The 17,942-nt window shown below is 44.8% G+C and overlaps 1 protein-coding gene and 1 pseudogene across 1 annotated transcript; one reads left to right on the forward strand and one right to left on the reverse strand.

Annotated features, from left to right (window-relative positions):
- Window positions 1-1,500: 1,500 nt before the first annotated feature.
- LOC123076237 (ATP synthase subunit alpha, chloroplastic-like) lies at window positions 1,501-5,351 on the forward strand (annotated as a pseudogene).
- Window positions 5,352-5,452: 101 nt separating this feature from the next.
- Window positions 5,453-8,210, reverse strand: LOC123076238 (uncharacterized). Its single transcript, XM_044498598.1, has 2 exons — window positions 7,887-8,210; window positions 5,453-5,546 (listed from the first exon to the last, which is right to left on the reverse strand). Exons 1-2 carry the CDS (start codon window positions 8,174-8,176, stop codon window positions 5,453-5,455), a joined length of 384 nt encoding a protein of 127 aa, XP_044354533.1. The 5' UTR covers window positions 8,177-8,210.
- Window positions 8,211-17,942: the final 9,732 nt, after the last annotated feature.

Consider the following 17,942-nt stretch of genomic DNA (forward strand, 5'->3'; position numbering starts at 1 on the left):
TCCCGATGAATCAGACCTGACTCAACTATAAGCAGTAGCAGGCATGACAAACAAGCATGAATGAGTAGGCACATCAGGGCTCAAACAAGTCCTACTCACGGTAGTGGGTTTCATCTATTTACTGTGGCAATGACAGGTCATGCAGAGGAAAAGGGGTTCAACTACCGTAGCATGTAACAGTTGAATCGTTGTTGTCCTAATGCAGTAGGAGAGAGCAGGAGCGAGAGAGTGGGATTGTATAGGAATGAACAAGGGGGTTTTGCTTGCCTGGCACTTCTGAAGATAGTATAGTTCTTCATCGGTGTCGTCGAACTCATCGTCGGAACCGCGTCTACTGAGAGGGGACACAAAACCGGCAAACAAGGAGGAACACAATCAATGCAATGCAACAATTATGATGCATGATTATGACATGGCAATATGATGTGATTTGGCCTAATGCAACTAGCAACACAATTAAGTGTGGTTGGTTTGAACCCAAGGTTCAAATTCAAACTCCACATATGGTTATTTAAATGCCATTCATTTGATTTGTCCTAAACAGTAGCCAAAAGTTGTTCTAACATGCATGAAAATGACATAAACAGATTCTTTGGATTATTTCGATCATTTTTCATATATAGATTATTTCATTTGGAGTTACGGTTGAATTACTATGAATTTTAGAAGTTTTGAGTAATTTCTGAAATAAATAAATCATTTTTGATTTATTTTAAACTCCAGAAACATTTACTGCGTCAGCACTAAGTCATGCTAACCTCAGTAGGTCAACAGACGGGATCCAGGTCAAACCTGACGTGCGGGGTCCACACGTCAGTGGCACAGGCTAAAAAGGTTTAGTTAAAACATAACTAAAATTAGCAGGGCCAAAAGGGCCCACTGTCAGTGTCCTGTTGAGTTAATTAAGGGTTAAACTAATGCTGGATTAGCCTAAACTAATGGAGCCACGTCAGCGTCACCGGAGTTACGCCGGCGGCGACCAAAAACGCGGTGGAGGCACACTGGAGCGGCTCGGGTTTCGCCTACAGGCCGCGGTTTGAGCCGCGGTTGGACTCTACGGTGAGCTGACGCTCGCGCGCATCTAAAGAAGCAAGCAGGGGGAGCTGTGGTGGTCTATGGTGATGGCAGCAGCGAGGTAAGCGGCGGCCAGAGTTCGGGCGTCATGGAAACGGCGGCTACAATGAGCGCTAGGCCGTGGGGTAAGGGGGAAACTGCGGCGGAGCTCACAGTGATCACGAAGAGGGGCTCGGCTTGCTCAGGGAGGTCCTATAGCCGGCGGATCAACGCCGCGGTGGTCAGCTCCCGATGTGGAAGTCGATGGCGATGGCGTCGTTGCAGGGCGCCTGACATCTCTTTTCTCGGTGAGGAGGCGTAGGAAAGTACGGCGGAGCTTTTGGCCATGACGTGGAGGCGCGGGCGTGGTTGTGGCGGCGACTGCGACGAGCGGCGGCGACGGGCTCGCTCGGCCATCGGGAGCGAGTTGTGTTCGTGGCCGTCTCCATGGCGCTAGGAGAGAGCCTCGGGGGCATGAGGCAGGCAGGGAGGCAGGAGGTGGCGCGTGGAGAGAGCGCGTGCGTCGGCCACGCGCTCGGTATCCTACTGGTGAGAGGAAGACGACGACTGGTGCGTCGGCTGCCTGCTGGGCTGGGCCTCAGCTACAGTGCTATGCCACGAGGAGGGTTGCACGGGTGAGTTCTCTGCCTCTCTCTGTTTTGCTATTTAAGGTTCTAGTTTCTATTGCTTTAACTCTGTTTTTTATTTAGTATAATACTAAACCACATCTAAAAATCCTAAAATAAATTGTGGGGACCTTTTGAATTATTTCCAACAACCCACATTTAGTTTCAGAATTATTTGAGCATTTAAAATAATTATAGCAATTAAATGCCCAAATTCAAATACATAATGATTTAATTCAAATGTCCAGAAATGGCCTAGAAATATGTGCATCATTTTTGGCAGAGGTTTTCACCTGTATCAAAAATCATGAACTTTTCTAAAGGGCATTCTGGGTTCCTTGAAAATGTTTTTAAGTTGAACCTAGTTGAGTTCTTTTGGGTGCTAGGGATTTATCACCCCTATTTCAAATTCATTTAAACTTAGACATGATGCATGGATGCAGATGCAACTATTTACAACCAATTCTGGGGCTTTGACAAGCATGCCGCGGTGAATATGTACCCGGGCCCTGTACACACCGCCCGTCACACCCTGGGAATTGGTTTCGCCCGAAGCATCGGACCAATGATCACCCATGACTTCTGTGTACCACTAGTGCCACAAAGGCCTTTGGTGGTGTTATTGCCGCATACCACGGTGGGGCTTCGACAGGGTGAAGTCGTAACAAGGTAGTCGTAGGGGAAGCTGTGGCTGGATTGAATCCTTCGCGATGGAAATACCCTCGCCTATTTGACTAAACTAAGGACCTCAATGGTATAAACATGTAGATTGTCTACTTTTCCACCCTTCTTGTTTATCAATCACCAATCAAGACAAACCGGGCACTACGGTGAGACGTGAAAACACCCGATCCCATTCCGACCTCGATATATATATGTGGAATCGTCTTGCGCCATATGTACTGAAATTGTTTGGGAGACATGGTCAAAGCCCGGAGAAAGAGCAAGAGAACGGATGCGCCAACGCGCAACGGCTCTCGCACTAGTTGCTCAAAAAATCATATAAAAATCAAGCAAGAAAACTAAAGAAAGCGTTAGCGCATTGGACTCGAAATCCAAATTGTGCTAGCTGACAAAGAAACAACAGAATATAACAGAGAAATGTTGGTTCTGACTAGTTGGTAAAAGGACTCTAAATCCTTTGATTGGTTCGATTCCACAACAGAACAAAGAAAGAAATTAATGAATGAAAGCCATGACCATGTCTCCGGTAGGAAGATCGAGGAACCGGTGGTGGGGCTCCTGGTTCATGGGATCCTAACCGCGATGGGGAGATTAGATATTATTCTTTCGTATGTCCATCCAATGGAGATAGGTTGAGGAGAAAGAAAGGAGAAAACTAAAGAGAAAGATGGATAGTAGATTGACAGTATCCGAATCAAATAAGAAAAAAATGTAGCTATTTCATCAAATCCCGATTGTGTGGGTGTGAAGTGGAAAACTCCCGTTCTGGCTGAAAATCCTGTTTCGCCGAGCCTTTTGGACTCGAAATCCAAACGGAGAGAGTGGTTCGAATCCACCTCAGAATGAACAATGAAAAAGGCGTCGAGCAGGTGCAAGCTCGAGGAGCTAGGAAGGATGGAAGAAAGCTTGACCGTTTTTTCACTGAACTACTAAAACTTTTTGTTCGAAAAAGCGGAAATAGCTCAGTTCGAGAGAGGGTTGAGCTTCATCGGTTAGTGTGCACCAAAGGATGAGGTTTCTTTCCCGTCCTACAAATTGAAACCGTTCTAGCTTGATACTGCGATATTGTCAAATCATCGAAGGGAGCATGGAAACCATTTCGATGGCGGTAATGGCCTCCAGTAGTTTTCTATGGAACCATACCACTATGGTCATCTATATGATTAGACCGTGCCGCTTCACTAGACTTTCCTGAACCATCCATTTGATCCCCACAGTTGTGACACCACTTTCTAAACAAAAGTTTCCAAAATCCAATGCGGAACCAAGTAGTAAGAGAAATTCATCATGGTAATTATTAGTCAAAAACCAAAGTGGAACGGAGAGAACGGAGAGTTAGTTACAATGAAAAAATTGTTTAGGAATCATGTTGAAAGAACAAAATTCTGTGTCGTAAATATCGTATATAGAGATTTTTCATGTATCGATGCTTTTGATTCAATTATGAAAGTACGTTGTACTGGACTTGCACCCCTAGTTACGCAGAAGTGCAAACACAGAAGCGGATGACCGGACCTTACCAACATACTCAGAAAAGTATTCTATGCTGGGGTCTGTGCTCTTGACAAGCAGTGTTTCCAGTCTAGCTGTGTCAAATCGGGTGTGAAGTGTCCTTCTAGGTTCTGGCTTGTAGAGCAGAGGACTGAAAATCCTCTTTTGTTTCACGCATGGGACTCTAAATCCCAATTGCGCTAGCTCTGTGGTTCGATTCCACAACAGAACGAACAATGAATGAATGTGGGCGGTCAACCAGGTAAGCCTGTGCCCAGGAAAGAAAGGACTAGGGAGGGATTGAGAGAAGCTTTCACAGTGGAAAATGAAAAAAAGCATATCGTTCTTAGAAATTGTGGAATTTGACTCAGTTAGAGCTATGGTTTAGCCTCAAGAGGGAAGTTTTGTAAAAGAAACAGGAAGAATTGCTCAGATACCCGTGAACGTATATAACTTGGGTCGTGTTATAAATGCTCTGGCTAAACCTATTGATGGGAGAGGCGAAATTGTAGCTTCCGAATCTCACTTAATTGAATCTCCTGCTCCAAGTAGAATTTCTAGGCATTCCGTATACGAACCTCTTCAAATAGGGCTTATAGCTATCGATTCGATGATCCCTATAGGGCGCGGTCAGCGAGAGTTCATTATTGGGGACAGACAGACTGGCAAAACAGAGGTAGCCACAGATACAATTCTCAATAAAAAAGGGCAAGGTGTAATATGTGTTTATGTATCTATCGATCAAAGAGCATCCTCCGTAGCTCAAGTAGTAACTACTTTCCATGAGGAGGGGGCCATGGAATACACTATTGTAGTAGCTGAAATGGTGGATTCACTTTCTACATTACAATACCTCGCTCCTTATACGGGAGCAGCCATGGCTGAGTATTTTATGTACCGCGAACGGCATACTTTAATAATTTACAATGATCTCTCCGAACAGGCACAAGCTTATCGCCAAATGTCCCTTCTATTAAGAAGACCTCCCGGCCGTGAGGCTTATCCAGGGGATGTTTTTTATTTGTATTCACGCCTTTTAGAAAGAGCCGCTAAATTAAATTCTCTTTTAGGCAAAGGAAGTATGACCACTTTACCAATAGTTGAGACTCAATCTGGAGACGTTTCCGCCTATATTCCTACTAATGTAATCTCCATTACAGATGGGCAAATGTTCTTATCTGCGGATCTATTCCATGCCGGAATTCGACCCGCTATTAATGTGGGTATTTCTATTTCCAGAGTAGGATCCGCGGCTCAAATTAAAGCCATGAAACAAGTAGCTGGCAAATCCAAATTGGAACTAGCTCAATTCGCGGAGTGACAAGCCTATTATTCGCCTCTCCTCTCGATAAAACAAGTCAGAATCAATTGGCAAGGGGTCGACAATTAAGGGAATTGCTTGAACAATCCCAGGCAAATCATCTCCCAGTGGAAGAGCAGATAGCTACTATTTATACCGAAAAAAGAGGATATCTTGATTCGTTAGAAATTGAATAGGTAAAGAAATAGTTCAATCACCCCAGAATCGTCGAAATCCCCTCGAAATGGAGAGCGGCGCAAGTCTCACACTCTTTCTCTCACTCTCTATCCTCTGTCTTTCAGATTTTCCCCTCGTAGTTGATACAGTGAAATATTATTATGTAAGGGAGCTGATCCACAGGATTCAATGGTGAATTCTGATTTCCCCACAGACTGAACCAAAGGAGAAAAATAGAATAATTCACTGGTGCAGGCGGAGCAGCAAACCTTCGTAGAAAAGGGAGAAAACCTGGAAAAACGGAAGTCTTGGCTGTATGACAAATGCTCAAATAATTGAGCTATGTATTCAGATCCAAACGATCAAGAAAGGATCCCAGACTGCTCAAGATTATCTGCGCAGGATCAAATTCCAGTCTGATCAACTTGAAGCAGCAGGAGAACCTGTGACAGACAAAGATCTTGTCTTGTACAAACTTGGTGGATTAGGCAGAGACAGCCACTGATCAGATTCAGCTGACCTTAGAGGGGACTGAGATGGTGGAGAATAGCCACCAAGGAGAGTGGCAGAAGACATCATATCCAAGGACCAAGAGAGCAACAAATAAGATGAAATGTAAGTCACCAGTCAAAGCCATGAGGAAGAGCTCAAGGATTCAGGACACTGGGCTGACCATCCAGGAAAAGGCGACACAGAGGGTATCACAAAAGAATCTGGAAGGTAATCCCTCTTGCTCCAAAAAAGCTTTTGCTATCCTAAATGTTGTCCCTAATACATATTATTATGAGATTGCTTCCAAAAAGTAATATTAAACTAAAAGGATCCAATGAAGAACCGGGGAATAGCTTATATCCAGTCCTTCTCTATGATTTGCCGAATAGACGTATTCGCAGCCATACACTGTCTTATTTAAAAGAGTCCCCTGTCTCGTGAACGATCGAACTTGGTAAACTTTGAAATAATCGTTTAGATAGCCTTAGCCGCTTTTCTTCCTTTTCTCTGCCAGTCTTTCAAGTTCTCACCCTCCTAGAAAAGAAGGGAAAGTCTTCTTACTAGCTATCTTTTATATCTTGCGAATAGGGAGTTAAGGAGTGTAACTATAACCTATTTGTCACAAAGTTCAATACTCTCTAGAGGAGGTAAATCAATGGATACGGGTACGCCTGGTTGAAGCAGCCCCTGCACTTCTATGGGTTGTTCCAGCCTCTCCTAGTGGGTGGTTTTTCATTTCTACAACAGGTGCTTGGTTCAAAAAAGCTTATGAGTTGAGTTCGTCCTCAGCTACGGATTGGGGGCAGCATTCTCAGATTACTTGACTTGCTGCAAGCTTAGAGGAGAGAAAAAATCCCGCTTTCATTTACCTTTAAGTCTGAGAGAAGGCTTTTAATTTCTTTCTATTAAAAGATCACAAATCATATGGGTGATTAGTCCTCTTTCAATCCTTCATCTTCTTATGAGTAGCCGCCACAGGGGGTCCTCAGTCTGAATCCTCCACTAGCATTGGACCAACAGTCAGTCTAGCTCTCGCTCTTATCCAATTTCCTTATCCTTTCAGGGCAAGGTCGGTGTAGTAGGAAAATAGAATTTCTTTGGTTGCATGCGGACCCGCTTGTGAGCCTAAAGAAATTGAAGCTAAATGACAATCTTAACCTACTTGCTTATAGGATCCTTAAGAAACTGTGGACTTTTGCACCTTTCTGTCTAGCTTGAGTTATCTTTTAGTTCTGTCCCCTCGGCAAAGTGGATAGGAAAGAGTCTTGCTTCCATTCCACTAGCCAAGAATAAGGAGAGTGACTTTCTCTTTTGAACCTCTTAAGCTGACTTGAAAAAAAAGTGGTACACCCCTCAGAGATATAGGGACCGCCATGCTCGTCCACTTTCTTGATAAACGAATCGATGCCTTTTCTCTTCCTTGCCGCCGAGACTGAGACATATCAAAAATATCTATTACTAAAAGGAGATTGGGATCATCCTGTGGTTACCAGATGATGGGAATAACTAAGAATAAATTTGGAAATGAGCACGAAATGTCTATAAATGAATTTTCTCATTATTCGTTATTTCCGGGTCTTTTCATTGCATTCACTTACAACAAGAAACAACCACCAGCGTTTGGTGCAGCACTTGCATTTTGGTGCATTCTTGTTCCTTTCCTTGGTCTTTAGTTCCGTCATATTCCAAAGAACTTATCTAATTACAACGTATATACCGCTAATGCACCTTTTTTTTTATCAAATCTCAGGGACATGGTCTAATCATGAGGGTAGTATTTTATCATGGTGTTGGATCCCATGTTTTTATGGATTCCTTTTTTGTTACCGGGGTCGACCCCAAAGCCATAATGTCTCAAAACGAAGAGGCTATAGAGAAACTTTGATTTTTTTTCCTTTGTCTCGAACTTCGTGAAGAACTCCATTCTATCTCTCCAACAAAAAAGTTGGGTTGCGCCCCAGTTGTACACTCCCTTCGTTCGGAGAACCCTTGTTGATTCCGAACTTTGTTCCCAAAGTAAGCGTCCTTTTAACGAGCCAGCCCTTTTTAATGCATCGCTTGACCCTGTTTTGAAAATGAGCTTTGCTCTTCTGGGCGTTGGGCGCTCCCGTGGTTCGCGAGAAGGAAAAAGGACTAATCTTTTGTTACATCTGGCACGAGATGAAAAAGAGAGAGCTTCGTCTATCGATGAACAGCAGATTGACGGAGCTCTTGGCATTGCTTTGTTTTTCTCTCCTTTCCTATCAGCGAGTTCTGATCCTTTTGTTCGAAATTTCTTCGTTCGTACCGAACCGCTTGCAGAATCAAATCCAGTTCCACAAGATCCTATATCAGCTATAAATCCTCCTTGCATTTATGCCGGAGATGTCGCCAGTGCTATGGGCTTTGGTTATGTAGATCAAAAATAATGAATGGGATTGTGGCACTCCACTCGCCGCTAATGCGGAAGGATGCCGCCGAAAAGAATGGAACACTACTTCGCTCTATTGGATGCGTCGGATCCCATATAAGAAGCTCACTCTTTACCCGATCATTCAAACATTTTGTGGGCGGTGCGCCTGCTCTATTGTTGCGTAGCAATAGAAGCCTGCTCATGCTGCTTCGGTGGCGCTTTTTCGCCTTCTATTCGCTCTGGACAGGAGCGCTAATGGACACGGGGAGGAAGCAGGCGAAGCATGTTGTTCGTAATGGAAAGAAAGACACCACTACTTCGCCTCTTTGTTGGACCGCCGACGCGAACACGGTGGTCTCTGACAAGGACCAGGAACCAATTCGAATTTGGATCTTGACATGTCGGTTGTTTTTAACCGTAGGCATCTCGCTAGGAAGTTGGTGGGCTCATCATGAATTAGGTCAGGGTGGCTGGTGGTTTCGGGATCCCGTAGAAAATGCGTCTTTTATGCCTCGGGTATTAGCCACAGCTCGTATTCATTCAGTAATTCTACCCCTTCTTCATTCTTGGACCTCGCTTATGAATATTTTGACTCTTCCATGATGTGTCTTCGGAACCTTTTCAATACGGTCCGGATTGCTAGCTCCTGTTCATAGTTCCACTATAGACAATACAGGAGGAAGATTTTTATGGCGGTTCTTCCTTCTAATTACAGGCATATCTATGACTCTTGTGCACCCACGTCACTCGGCTCGCGTGCAACCCCGCCCCGTTATGTTATGTTATGGAAGAATTTAGCTTCTTGTTATGCTGGTTATTTAGAGCCAGCAACTGGCTGCCGGATTTCGTCCCGTCCGTAGCGCTTCCTAAGTCACACTGGCGTGGCACTGCTGGATACTTCTGATCAATAGGAATAGGAGGAAAAAAGCTTATGATGAGCATCTATTGGAGTCGATCATTTCCAAGATCTAATTCTAGTTTCTTCTAATGTAGTGGAAACGCCTCACAATCTTCAGTTTTACGCTTGCGCTTAAGGGAAGAAATGTTCTTGGTGGATGCAGGCCCTGGTACCCCCAAAATTTATATGCAAGAAGAGCTTACAGGACTACCAATCAAGCGAGCCACCAGGTTTGAGAATAAGGTGGGATCCAAGAATGTAGTGGCTGGTGAATCACTGATCAAAAAGCGGATTTTTGAGAGATTCTTCATCAATCTAGTGGCCGGTGAATCACTGATCAAAGAGCAAGCAGCCGCCAGGTTTAATGATTTTTTGGGATCCCTGGATGTAGCGGCTGGCGAACCGCTTCTTCTTCCACAAAGATTCAGACAAAACCGAGCTTGGATAGAACTGAAGAAGATTTGGCGAACGAAGAAAAAGGTCAAAGGGTTTATTATAAAAAAAATCAAAGGAGGTTATTCAGTAGCCATCGCGGGTTTCATTACTTTTCTTCCATTCAAAAAAGCTCTTCTAAAAAAAGGATAGCGAATTATCGATTCACCATTGATAGCATTAACCCTAAAAGGAGGGATATTGTGATAATAGTGGTAGATCAAACAAGAACTTGATGAAAAGATAGAAAAAATTATGAAAAATTCGAAGCCCACCTTAGTCCATTTTATTGAGGATCTTGCACTTATTCCAGCCCTATATTTACATAGCAAAGAAAGGCTCTGGCGATCATGCGTGACTGGCGGAGCGCCTATCGCCCGGGCACGGCACTCTAAAATGCATGTTGGGTTGGGCCAGCAAGAAGACTTCGACTAGGGAGACGAAGAATGGAATTGAAGAAGGAAGCATAGTCTAAGATAACAGAATGGAACACCAACCAACAAGTAAGTGGTGGATTTGGATGGAGTCTCGCGGAAGAAGAGTACGCGCGCTACCGCGCCCCAAGACGTCAGTCCTTTTTCTGCTTGTTGGCCAAGGTCAGTTTACTGAATCCCCCTTCCAAACACCAACCCAATCTACATTCCTTGATGAGAAATGAGCAAGACCATCTATTTATCAAAAATATAGCCCCTATATAAACCTAGCCCTTACTACCCGAACTTCTTGCCTTCAAATAGGACTAACTGGCCGAACCTGCTTGCTTATCTTCTACGATCTAATTAAGTTAAGTAGTGGTTATTTTTTAAGTGACTAGAACTTCTATCAACTACTATTCTAGCACCCAGTTGTGCCATGTGTTTATTCTATTCTATTCTATTCTTCAGGTATTCCTTTGAATAACTCATCTTTTCAGGTAAGACAATTTGAAGATCTTCTTAGTTAGCCTATCTGTATTCTTATCCTCTAGTGCGGATCCAATCAGATTTTATAAAGCCAAGGCCTAACATACATTGTGGGGATCATCTTTTATCGGGAGACATGGCCTGGTGGTTTCTGATCGAGATTCCTAATCAATAGGGCGAAGAGCTCTTCACATGATCTGGTCCAGAGAACGGCGACGACCCTCCACAGTAGATCTGCAGCTGTAAGTCTTCGCCTTCCCACACCTCAGATCCGCATTAGGGTTTGCGAGTTCCTCTGTGTTCTTCGCTGTTCATCACGGATTCTCCATGGTTTCTCCATTGCGTCCTCTTTTGATCTAAAAGAAGTACTAAACTCACGCGGTAGTTGTTTCACATCCATTTCAGACGCTAGTAGATCCCCTTTTCTTGTACAAAGGCCTCTTTAGAACTGATGAACTCCTCTGTACTGGTTTGTTAGGTCTAGGATATTTTTCCTTTTTTGAGCATCCGTTGATCCAAAATAATAATTGCAATCTGTGAAACCTGTTTTTGCACACTTAGTCGATGCCTGTATCTTGATAGATCCACCTAGCCATGGCGGCTCATACCACCGGCTTTAATTTGAAATGCTCAATAGCTAACTTCAACCACACATGGCAGCTTAAATAACTTAACTGCTCATGGCGGCTTAAATAATCTGACATAATTAGCCATATAACATTAGGCCCCTTTTTAAGCCGCCATCTTGAATATGATTTGAAGTATTTCTCTCCAGCTTAAATTTGAACCAGAAATTTTTATTTTGGTGTAGGCTTCCATCTTTATAATGCCGCCGAAAGCGCCCAAATCACCCGTTACATGTAATTGGGTCAAATCCATCGTCATAGAAAGCACCCTTGCTGATTTTTTGAAGACTGGCTATCTGCCAAAGAAGGAAGTCATGTCCTATTGTGCTCCTGATCCAACAGAGGAAAAACCTCAACCCAAAGAGGGGGAAGTCATCGTCTTTACTGATCACATGAACCGGGGCTTTTCTCCACCCGGCTCAATGTTTTTCAGAGATGTCCTGCACTTTTTCGACCTCCGACCTCAAGATATCGGTCCCAACTCCGTATCTAACATTTGCAATTTTCAAGTGTTCTGTGAGGTGTACCTTGGAGAAGAACCCAACTTGCTGCTCTTCAGGGAATTATTTTATTTGAACTGCCAGAATGAACGTGCCAACGGGCCTAGCTTGGAGCTTGGTGGGATCTCAATCCAGCGAAGGAGAGACTGCATTTTTCCGTATGCCGATCCACCGAGTCCCCCCAAAGACTGGAACCAGACATGGTTCTATTGTCAAGATACTTCTCCGGCTGGTGAAAACCCTCTGCCCGGCTTTCGCGCCCTCCGCCTCGAGTCTACTCATCCTCTACCAGATAAGCTGTCAGCTGCTGAACACTAGAAACTTGCCCCCACCATGAGCAAAGTCAAGGCTCTTCTGGGGAACGGCTTGAATGGCATTGATTTGGTCCGGGTTTGGCTTGCCTGGCGGGTTATTCCATTGAGCCGCCGCCCTGGTTTGATGTGCGACTACACAGGCCAGAAGAATGATCCTCTGCGGCACAGCCCTGACGATTTACCTGATTACTTCATTGATGATAGGACAAAATCACTCCTGAATGAGAGCCTGGAAGACTGTGGCAAAGTAGGTTTGAGCCCTTTCTGCAAAGCTAACTCGGCGCCAGCGGTAAGCTAGTAACTTAAGCATTTTTATTTTATACTCTCACCTTTGAGGTTTTACCTTTACTCAAAACTCTTGTTGAAATTCACAGGCCACTGACGAGTTTTGGAAAGCCAACTATGATCATGAGGCTGCAAAGAAGGCCAGAAAAGCTAAGAAAGCCGCCAGGAGAGCCGCCGCCAGGAAGAAAGGAAACAAACCCAGCGCCTCAGACATGCTTCGGCTAGAGGAAACCTCTGAATCAGAGGTAGCTCTTGATTCTCTAGGCTCCTTTTTTAACTATCTTATTGACACTAATTATCCTCAGGAGGATACAGGAGCGAGTCATGCAGCGGTTGAAGAGGTAATTATCATTTCCTCCGACTCCGAGCCTTTGCCAAGACAGAAAGTCCAAAGAGTAACCCGGAAAGTAAGATTTTCACATCCTTTAGCTTACCAAGATCCTCAATTTCTTTTGAAGCGACGGATTCATGAGAGCCGGAGGCAGACCCGGACCAGCAAAGATGCAGAACTCTCCTCTGGCTTGCCCAATACACCAAGAAAGCGTCGGAACGAGGTTACCTCCGACTTATATCCCTTTTATCATTTGGCGGGTCTCACTCGTCAACCACTCAATTCTTCAGACTCAAATTATCAGGAAACTTCACCTTCCTCCGGCGAATCCATGCAGTCCAATTTTCCGGCTTTTAAAACCTCTCCAGGGTAATGATAACCTGCTTATCCTGTATTCACTTCAATTTGCTACACTTGTACTGACATTTTGATTTTATGCAGTGGACAAGCAAAGCCCAGGAAGAGGGCGAAGAAGAACAAGCCGGCCGAAGAGCCGATCTTTAGTGAGCCGGAACCTGGAACGGCCGCCCCTGAAACCTCCACTCATGAGCCGCCGCCTGAGCCAGCTCATGATATACCAACGCCCACTGCTAACCCGCCTGTCGAGCAAGCTGTCGACGGTTCTGAAAACCCGGAAGTCCCTAGCCCTGCCAGGACGGATGCTCCTCAAGACGCTGATGTCGCAATCACCAAGACCAGCTTTGTTGAACCGGGGAGACCAACCGTGCTGGCCAAGTGTTCTGCCAAGGAGGAACTTCTGGAATGCCGCCAAGCTAAATTTGACGTCACTAATTATACTCACATGAGCATTGGCGAAGTCTTTTCTGGCTATATGAGCCAAGTGCACAATAGTCGTGACACCGAAATTGATATGGTGAAGCAAATGTATCAGAAGTTTGAGGTACAACCTTTTCTCCATATTCATTTATCCTTACCGTGCCAGCCCCCAAGTCTATTGCTTATGATGAATATGATGTAGACTTTAGAAAGAAACTTAGCAATATTAGTAACATAGTTGAACTAAAATACAGAAGAACTCCGGCTTACTCCGTAGTCCCCAAGGGGCGGTTTAATCAGTATGATTGAACCGGCTCTTCATATGGTTGCACAAAACAAACTATTTAAAAAGGCTTTAATAGCAATATGAATTAGCCCCCAAGTGTCAAGTACTCTTGCTTGCAAAGTGACTGGGACTTACTGTCATGAACTTCCACTTTAAACAAAATTCTTCAGCACACATTAGCCCCCAAGTTCCAAGTGTTATTGCTTGCAAAAGACGCGAGAATTAATATTACAGCATGATAATCCTGACCTTTTGATCCGGTATTTGTACAGGCCACCACTAGTCAATTTGAATCGGAAATATCTGACTTGAAGAATTGCCTGGAAGCACAGGAGATTGAGACCCAGAAAGCTAACTCCAAATTCGAGTTCAGTGTATCTGAACAACAAAAATTGAAAAAGGGCTTTGAGGTGGAGAAAAAGGCCTGGGCTGATGAAAAGATCGCCTTGATCAACCGGGCTGAGAATGTAGAGGCGGCTCTTGCAGAAGCGACCGCTGAATTATCCGGTTTAAAACGCCATATATCTCAGTTGGTCTCAGCAATCTTTGGTAAGTCGCTCTGCAAGTGTTTAGATACGTGAATCTTTCTAAGAAGCATATCAATTGTCATCAACTCACCTGACATTATAATGCAGGCCCCAGGAGCTCAAATCTTAACCAAAGCATGCTGATAAAGCTAAAGGCGGTTTATACGCTGGTGGAGCAACTCTACACTAGGTCTCAGCGTGCCTTAGCCGCAGTGGCCCTATCAAATGAAGTTCCCACCCTCCTGTCAGATGTATTAAAGCGGCTTGCTGTGCTACCTCAGCAGTTTAATGAACTAAGGCGATCTTCTACGAGAGCCGAAGCCGTAACTGCATTAAGCTGGGCCAAGGCGTGGCTACCAGAGCTAGACCCGGCCGACATCACCATCGGGTATCCAAGCCTAAAAGAGGACGGCACACTGTTTGGACAGGAGGACTTCACCACTTGTGTTAAGGAAATACGCCATGTGGCCACCCTGATTGCTAATGACACAGATCTTACCAAGTATCATCCGGGTTATGACGCTGAAAACCGGAGGATTCCAACGCCGCATTATGAAGTGGTCAGCCTGATCCCTCCAATTCGTAAGCATACCTTCGCCCCTGAAGTTGACCCGGCCGGATTAATTGATGATGAAGCTGAATTCGAAGCTTTGAATGGCATTGACTGGTCATCATCAACCTTCCAGGATAGGGAACAGGATGGAGGAGCGGAAAGGGATGATCCGGAAGCTTCAGGCCAACCACGCAATTGATCCGTCGGGCGGCTCATATTTATGCTTTGCTGTAAAACAATGTTAATCATTTGGACTCGGGGAGTCATGTAATAGAGTAGACATAATGTGGTTTTGCCGTGCCTTCGTGCACGTGTTTGGTGCTCAATATTGTTAAGCCGCCATCTTATATTCATCCCTATTATGCTTATCATTTGTTTTCCTTATGCTTACGAAAACTTTTACACTGTCCTGCATACAGAAATAAATCACAAGACCCTTGGCGGTTTACCGCAGGGCGGGTCATATATCTTACATAGAACCCGGAATATGCAAAAGAGTCATAGATAAACCGGTTATCATTTATAGCTTTGAAATATAACCATAATATCATACCTGTGATCCTTTGATTTATACTGTCGGTTTATGTGACCCAAACAGTAAGGGTGACAACCCAATCTTGTAGAAGCTGGTACTTCCACACATATGATTATTGTTATATGCTGATGACTTATTGACTAAGGCCAAGCCGGGTTAAATAGAAGCCACTCATTAGACGCTTCCAACAGGATCAAAAAGAAGTCTCAAGACAAAAACTCAAAAAGAAACTGTTTGCAAAAAACATCAAAATAAAAAAAAATTGAGGCTTCTGATTCGAATACGATCAGTAAACCGTTCCAAAGGGGTTAAGCTAGGATTCGAATACGACCATGTAGCCCCCAGTGGCTTTGGTGTTGCGTCGATCAAGAGGGTACCGGCAACTATTTTCTCTTTGGTTCGAATACGACCTATGTTTGAACAGGAAGCCCCCAAATGACCTTGAGAGTTTTTTAACGATGCTGATTCGAATACGATCAACTTTGGACCCAAAAGGGGTTGAGCTATGATTCGGATACGATCAAGAAGCCCCCTAGTGAGTTTGGCAGTGTGCCGATCAAAAGGGTATCGACAGCTATGTTCTCTTTGGTTCGAATATGACCTATGTTTGAACAGGAAGCCCCCTAGTGACCATGAGGTGTAACGGCTAGATTCGAATACGATCATGAGCCGGACCAAGAGAGTTAAGCTGGATTCGAATACGATCAGCCCCCAACTGGTCGTTTATCTTTAAAATAACAAGAAAATATGATCATTGATGATGAAAAGGACAGAGGTCCTGCTTTATTACTTATCATAATATATACATTTCATAATATGTACATCACGAGAGCCGGTGGCTCAAGTGTAGTAAGGCCGAAGATGAGCAATGTTCCATGGCCGGCGGGTCTCCTCCTCTGACTTAGGTGAGTCTTTGTGCTCTCAACATCGATAAGGTAGTATGACCCGTTGTTCAGGTTCCTGTTGACCACAAAGGGTCCTTCCCAAGGTGGGGATAGCTTGTGCATATCGGACTGATCCTGGATGAGCCAGAGCACCAAGTCACCTTCTTGAAAGGTTCTCGACTTAACCCGGCGGCTGTGATAACGGCATAGGTCCTGCTGCTAAATCGCCGAGCGGGCTGCCGCTAAGTCACGCTTCTCATCCAATAGGTCAAGTGCATCCTGATGAGCTTGTTCGTTATTAGCTTCAACATAAGCCGCCACTCGGGGCGAATCATGACGGATGTCACTCGGTAGAACCGCCTCTGCTCCGTAAACCATGAAGAAAGGCGTATAACCCATAAATCTGTTAGGTGTAGTATTGATGCTCCAGATCACAGAAGGCAACTCCTCCACCCAACAACCCGGCGTCCGCTGTAATGGGACCATGAGCCGGGGTTTTATGCCTTTCAAGATCTCTTGATTGGCTCTTTCAGCTTGACCATTGGATTGAGGGTGAGCTACTGATGAAACATCGAGCCGGATATGCTAACGTTGACTGAACTCTTCCATGGCACCCTTGGACAGATTAGTACCATTGTCAGTTATGATGTTGTGTGGAAAACCAAAACGAAAGATCACCTTCTTCATGAATTGAACCGTTGTGGCTACATCACACTTACTGACCGGCTCTACCTCAACCCACTTCGTGAACTTATCAACCGCCACCAGAAGGTGTGTCTTTTTATCTTTGGACCTTTTGAAAGGCCCAACCATATCAAGCCCCCAGACTGCAAAAGGCCAAGTAATTGGAATCATCCTCAATTCTTGAGCCGGCACATGAGCCGTCGTGAGAACTTCTGACAACCGTCACATTTACTGACCAAATCTTCCACATCAGCATGAGCCGTCAGCCAATAAAATCCATGACGAAAAGCCTCGGCCACAAGGGATTTTGACCCGTCATGATGGCCACAACCACCTTCATGAATCTCACGAAGAATTTCTTGACCCTCCTCAGGAGAAACACATCGTTGAAATGCCCCAGTAACAATGCGATAATGTAACTCCCCATTGACAATCGTCATTGACTTAGACCGCCGGGTTATCTGCCTAGCCAAGGTTTCGTCCTCCGGCAATTCGCCCCGGGTCATGTAAGCCAAATATGGCACTGTCCAATCTGGGATAACATGAAGAGCCGCCACCAGTTGTGCTTCCGGGTCAGGAACAGCCAAGTCTTCTTCTATAGGCAACTTGATAGAAGGATTATGCAAAACATCTAAGAAAGTGTTAGGAGGCACCGGCTTACGCTGAGACCCCAGCCGGCTTAAAGTATCGGCTGCCTCGTTCTTTCTACGATCAATGTGTTCCACCTGGTAACCTTTGAAGTGTCCGGCAATTGCATCAACTTCACGGCGATAAGCCGCCATGAGAGGATCCTTGGAATCCCACTTGCGTGATACTTGTTGAGCCAGCAAATCTGAGTCGCCAAAGCATCTTACCCAGCTTAGGTTCATCTCCTTAGCCATCCGAAGACCATGGAGCAAGGCCTCATACTCAACTGCATTGTTAGCACAGGGAAACATCAACCAAAGCACATAACAAAATTTGTCACCTCGAGGGGAAGCTAATACAACTCCAGCCCCCGAGCCTTCCAATTGCCTAGATCCATCAAAATGAATAGTCCAATATGTGTTATCCGATTTTTCTTTAGGCATCTGCAGCTCTGTCCAATCGTTGATGAAGTCTACCAGTGCTTGAGATTTAATAGCAGTGCATGGTACATACTTTATACCATGAGGCCCAAGTTCAATGGCCCACTTGGCGACTCGTCCTGTGGC

The sequence above is a fragment of the Triticum aestivum genome, chromosome 3D, assembly GCF_018294505.1.
Source record: "Triticum aestivum cultivar Chinese Spring chromosome 3D, IWGSC CS RefSeq v2.1, whole genome shotgun sequence".
Lineage (NCBI taxonomy): Eukaryota > Viridiplantae > Streptophyta > Magnoliopsida > Poales > Poaceae > Triticum > Triticum aestivum.